The sequence below is a fragment of the Etheostoma spectabile genome, chromosome 4 (genome assembly GCF_008692095.1).
Source record: "Etheostoma spectabile isolate EspeVRDwgs_2016 chromosome 4, UIUC_Espe_1.0, whole genome shotgun sequence".
NCBI lineage: Eukaryota > Metazoa > Chordata > Actinopteri > Perciformes > Percidae > Etheostoma > Etheostoma spectabile.
The window spans coordinates 1,976,965-1,982,669 of NC_045736.1; the positions used below are offsets into that span (position 1 = coordinate 1,976,965).

Below are 5,705 nucleotides of genomic sequence, written 5' to 3' on the forward strand. Positions count from 1 at the left end.
GAGACCAAAAGCCATATTTGGCAAGACCAGTGGCAGAGGCCGAGACAAGTCCAAGTCCAAATACCAGCGAATCCAAGACAAGTATGAGACCAAAAAAACTGTCTCGAGTCTGTACAAGACCGGACTCAAGTACTACAGCCCTGTTACCATAATGTTACACGTTATACAAAACATCTTTGAAGGGAACTGTTGTCACTACAATTCTTGAATTGTATGGCATTGAGAAGGCAAAGAAAGCAGATGACACAAGCTACATGTATGTTACTGACTGGAGACCACCGGACATCAGTATGCAACCATAACTGCCTCGGTGTGATGGCACACATAATCAATGACAAATGGAAACTGCACATGTTCACTGTAGGTGTGTTAAAAACAGAGGAAAGGCATTTTGCTGAAGCATGAGCTGAAGTTGCAAAGGACTGGAAGATAACGGGCAAAGTCCCGACCATTGGCAGCGTCAGACGTTGCAAACAGTCTCAGTCCAAACCTGGTGGGAGGGGATTCGGAGGCATGCTCTATTTAACGGCTATGCAATATTTTTCAATATATGTGATTAAAGAATGGCAGTAAATTTGAAAAAAAACTGTACATGATTTGAGAAAAGCATGATAGTTGCCAAGGAATATAATCTTCCTGTAGAGCCTGCATCCTATTTTGTATCTAATTGTTCTAAAACTGTCTTCAGCATTCTGAAACTAGAACACAACTATGTTGAGGATGACAAATTTTCACTCTTGCTACCTAAAGACAGGCAAAATTTGTCTGATGTTACTACTTTTATGTTACATAACAAGAGTAGGGTAGTAATTTGGTGTAAACAGCATTATGGATCACAGAATGAATGGAAAAACGTCCCCACTAATAGAATTTTTGCTCCATTGATTTGCTGTTCCAGTCAGGAACTGAGGAAAAATGACACAAAGTTGAAGTTATTTTAAAACCTTCAAAAATTCAGGGATTTTGAAAAAAACATATGTGGCTGGAGTCCCAGAAGCCACCCCCGCCTGCTCCGCCTGCTGCAGCAAGGAGTCCACCACTCAAACATATGCCAAATAAAGTTGCTCTCTGTGACAGTGGGTTTGTTAGTTCCTTAGCCAAGTGCCGGAAAGTTGTTGGACATTTCAAACGCAGTCCTGCCAACACAGCAGATAAGAAAGTTCAGCATGCCGCTCATGGGAAAGCAGAAGAATCCCTAGTCCGGGATGTACCAATGCGTTGGAATTCAACTCTTGACATGATCAAGAGGGTGCAACACAACAAAGACCTACTGAAAGCAAAGCTGGCACAGCAGAAGCACAACTTAGCCATGCTTAGCTCAGTTGATTGTGACAAGCTTTCAAAGAAAAGCAGTGGAAACACTGCCGGAGCCATGCAGGTAGGTTGATTTCCCTACCCTCTCCCAGAAATCTGATTAATATTATTAAATAGTCACTTTGTTGTATTTTAGAAATAATGTTAGGCCTTTCCACTAATTGGGTGTTATCTGAATGCAATGTGTTCATTCTGTTGGTCTTGTGAGTTTGTATTTAAGCTCCTGGGTTGCGTTCGATGGAGTTCTCAGATGTTGACCCTGGCTACATAGTGCACTTCAAGGGTGCATTCCCTAATGACCTCAACAGTCCAAAGGAGAACAGAAACCAGACATGGCTAAACAAGTGATTTCCAATTTTTCAAAATAATGCCATGTTTCCCCCATGCATTAAGTATATCTTGTATCACATTTTGACTTCTAAATCCTGAAAATTAGCATAATCCACTGGTTAATTCATGAACGTCCAACCATTTCCAGTCTACAGATAATTTGAACAACTCGCCCTGTATGATCAAAAAGGCCTTTTTCAAACTGGTCACAGTAGAAGGAGCACCGGTGTTACTGATAACATTAACAATGGCTCCGTTCTAGCCGTCAATAGTATCCCAGTAAGCCATGACACTGTGACAATGAGCCAGCTTGCACAATACCTGAAACCCAAGGAGCTAAATGGAATTCAGCCATTATTCATTTGATTAATTACGCCTGGGGCATGTGAAAATATCTAAAATTTTAACAGGAAATAAATAAATAAAATATGCTGTGAATTCTCTAATTAACACTTTATTTCCTATAATATCACTCTTTTCATATGGAGGGCTGGTGACAAAACATTTTTACAGTTGTGTAATTCTTTTGAAGTCTTGTGAAGTCTTACTTTTGCACTTCTTATGTGTAGATTACAGGTTGCCATACACAAACATACAGTACATCATTAATATGCTAAACACACAGCATGTAGAGAAATGGAAATAAATGGCCTTTTTCTGTTACATTTTCACTGTTGTTATACATATTTAAGTATGTATGAGCTGCCTAATGCAGCTTCACACATTGCATGTATCCCAATGACACAGTGGGTTAACCATAGGCAGCTCGAGACCGAATCTATCTGCTCACACAATAGAACAAAGATTAACTTAGTGTCGAGATCATTTTGGGATCCTCTGTTCTGTCTCAGTTGAAGCCTTCAATGGCAGTTGTTCATGGCCATCCACAAATAGCAAACCAAAAAGAATGACAATCTTTGTTAAACCAAGTTTCTTTTCCTCCCGCTCTGTTTAAGTCCATGGAACAGAATCTCATTCAACACCCCGGGTCAAAGGCAGCACTGCTGGCACTGATACCCCATTCCCATTTACATGACTCTTAGCACTGAGATGACACTGAGCTCATCAGCAAACGCTTTTTTTTTTTGCCCTGCCTTATTTTCCCTGGGTTGAAAACTGTCACACATTAGTGTTGTTGTTAACGTGCATGATATGCAGGAAGGACTGGATAATTAAGCCCCATGCAATTACTGTCTGTGTTTTTTTTTATTATTATTGAAAGGGGTTTATCTTTTTTACAATGGATCACGTGTCACTTGTTCTGTCCTATTACTTGTAATTGATGTGGGTGCCTGTGTGTGTGTGTGCTTTGTTGTCAGTACTGTATATGCACTTAAGCCTCCTCAAGGCTTGTTGGATAAAAGCCTTGAAATGCATATGAGAGCGTGTCAGGAAGTGAGGTGGAGGGCAAGTGTGTATTTGGACAGGATATGTGCCATTATCTGTCATAATGACCATCATTACCCAACAGCAACACAAAGTCATCTTCCAATATAATACAACACATATGAGCATGGTTTATTCAATGGAGAATCTAAATAAACATATGCTCACTTAAGAGGGTGAACCACTAAGGAACCGCACCAACAAGACTAAATATATTTTTTTAAATATTGAAATACCAAGGATGTGTAAAATGATGACAACAATCTTTCAAATGCCATACATTATGATAATAATAATAAAAAATCCCATTTGGTCTGGTTTGTGTTTTAATAAAGCATAGCCTAATGAGCCCATTATCATAATCAAATTCATTTTAACAACTTTGATATCCAAATAAGATCCCTATCTTCTTTGGTTTTTGATCTCCTGCCAGCTAATTGTTACATAGAATATTTCCATGATGTATGTAATATACATATCATAGAAATGTTTGCCCCTCTTATTTTATATTAACATCTAAGTATAACCTACTGGTGTTTAGGCTGCAAACGGCAGTCATGAATCCATATTGATGTGTGGCTTGTTATGAGCTTTAATTTCAAAAGCCTGCCGCTACTGCCCATGAGTGTGTGGAATCGGCTTGGAGCTGTTTTAAGGGTTCAGACTTGGGCAGGCGACAGGGGAAATACGGCGGCACAGTCGGCGGATTTACACCGGGAGGCGAGGCGCTGCAGCCCGCTCCGCTCCGCTCCTTTTATCGCTCGGGGCACCGTGGAGAGAAAACTAGTTTACAGCTCAGTGGCCTATACAGTAAGCGGCTACATTTGGGCGCTACTCAAAGTAACGCATTTTGAAACGGTTGGGACGCCAAAATTAGCCAATTTTACGAGATTTATTTTTTCTCTGTGTGATTTATTCCAGAATTTGGGGAATTCAAATCAGCCTCAGCAGTAGCCTATGAAATAGCCAGGAGTTGAATAGAACCATGTATGTTCAAGTTCCACAGCCGCATACAGGCTTGATGCGACTGTGTAAACTAACAGTGTTTGTAGCCTATTATTATTATTATTATTATTATTATTATTATGGCGCACATCGCAATATTCTGGCAACAACCCCCCACCCCCCACACCCCCCGTTAAAACGACCCTCACTGCTGTTGCTTTTCACTTTGTCTCGGATCGACATCATTGATCCCTTGCCTGCCAGGTGATTATTCTGACATGGTCGGTGGTGAATGCCTGGCTCGCTGTCATGCTCCGAGACAAACTCAACGAGGCTACATGCACATCAAGGAACCCAGAAACTCTGCATCCTCTCATCACCGCTGGCTTTGCAGTGTTCACAGCCTACATGCTCCACAGCACCAGCACCAACACCGAACCAAGGCATGGTGTCAGGATACACACATAAAAAGAATGACTCGTTTTAAGAGCTCTTCTAAACTTTGATTCGGTCCTCTTAAATGCTGCGTCTTGCTGGTTCAGCTACTATTGGACAATGGGTGCACAAACAAGAGCCTGGAGCGAGACTCTGCCTCAACAAGGGACTCACCGGAGCAGTTCCAGCCGGTCGGCGTCTGGCAGTCGCTGAGGGAGGACGGGAAGGCGCGCAGCTGCTCCACAGGTAAAGTGGCGAGAAACGACACGAGCGTGATCCGGAGCCAGCCTCCCGCCGTCCCGCTCCACTGGCGCAGCCGTCGGGGCTCCTCGAGCGGTGCCTGCGCCGCCGCAGAGAGACCCATATCTCACTGTCCCCGACAGCACACGCGACGTGGGGAAGAGATGCAGACACTCCGTTCCGATAACTCCAATCCCTGCAGGTTCAGCGGGGCACCTAGATACCGACTGCAGACCATTTTCCGTGCGAGACCGTGCGCCCCATGTAGCAGTGCCCCCAGTGTAAACTGACCGAATGGGTTCCGCCCGATCCAGGGGAGGGAGGACTGGAGGGTGGAAACTACCGAGGCTTGGTGAGCGATGGAGGAGGTTGTTGTGTGGGATGGAGTCAGGGTGGAAAAGTTAGCCAGACAGGCAAGACGACTTGCGAGAAGGAGATGATGCTCAAAGATGTGGAGAGGAAAGGAAAGATGAGAAGAGAAAAAGGGGGGTGATTTAAAAAAAAAGAGGTGATAAAACTGTAAAACTCAGAGGATGTAGCCAGATTAGGTAGGTATCCCACGGACCGGGTTTGGAGACGACGGCGGCTGTGTGGTAGTATCCACGGGTGAGACGAGCAGATCTCCTGCACGAGCGCAGCGGTCCCTCCCGTTTACTTTGGAGCTTTGCTATGTGCGGAGAGTTCAGAGTCTCAGCGAGTTGGGCTCTCTCTCTCTCTCTCTCTCTCTCTCTCTCTCTCTGTCTCTCTGTCGCTCTCGCTTTTGCTCTCTCTCTCTCTCGCTCTCTCTCCCCCTCTCTTTCTTTCTCTGTCTATCTCTCTCACACACGCACACACACATGCAACTGGATTCTACCGTAGTTATGATCACGTGGAGTATGATGCTAAGAGGGAGGGGGTCCTCCATTATATTTGGAATATCTTACTGGTGGAGTAGGCAAAAGATAGGAAAACAGAATGAGAGAAGTATAAAAAAGAAAAAAAGGGAGCGAAAGTAAGCGAGGTGCCTGTTGTCCTATAACTTGGTGGTGCCTACACCATGAATAGGCAATGGGGGG

The 5,705-nt window shown here is 43.8% G+C and overlaps 1 protein-coding gene across 3 annotated transcripts in view; it reads right to left on the reverse strand.

Moving 5' to 3' along the window:
* The window catches only part of tmeff2a (transmembrane protein with EGF-like and two follistatin-like domains 2a), a gene marked incomplete at its 3' end in the record, with an annotated part of 180,747 nt that extends 175,372 nt beyond the window's left edge, over positions 1–5,375 (reverse strand). The window contains 1 exon segment of one of the 3 annotated variants that reach the window (XM_032512961.1): positions 4,585–5,375. In XM_032512961.1, coding sequence (XP_032368852.1) covers positions 4,585–4,774 — 190 coding nt within the window. In that variant the 5' untranslated portion in view covers positions 4,775–5,375. 3 annotated transcript variants of the gene reach the window in all.
* Positions 5,376–5,705: the final 330 nt, after the last annotated feature.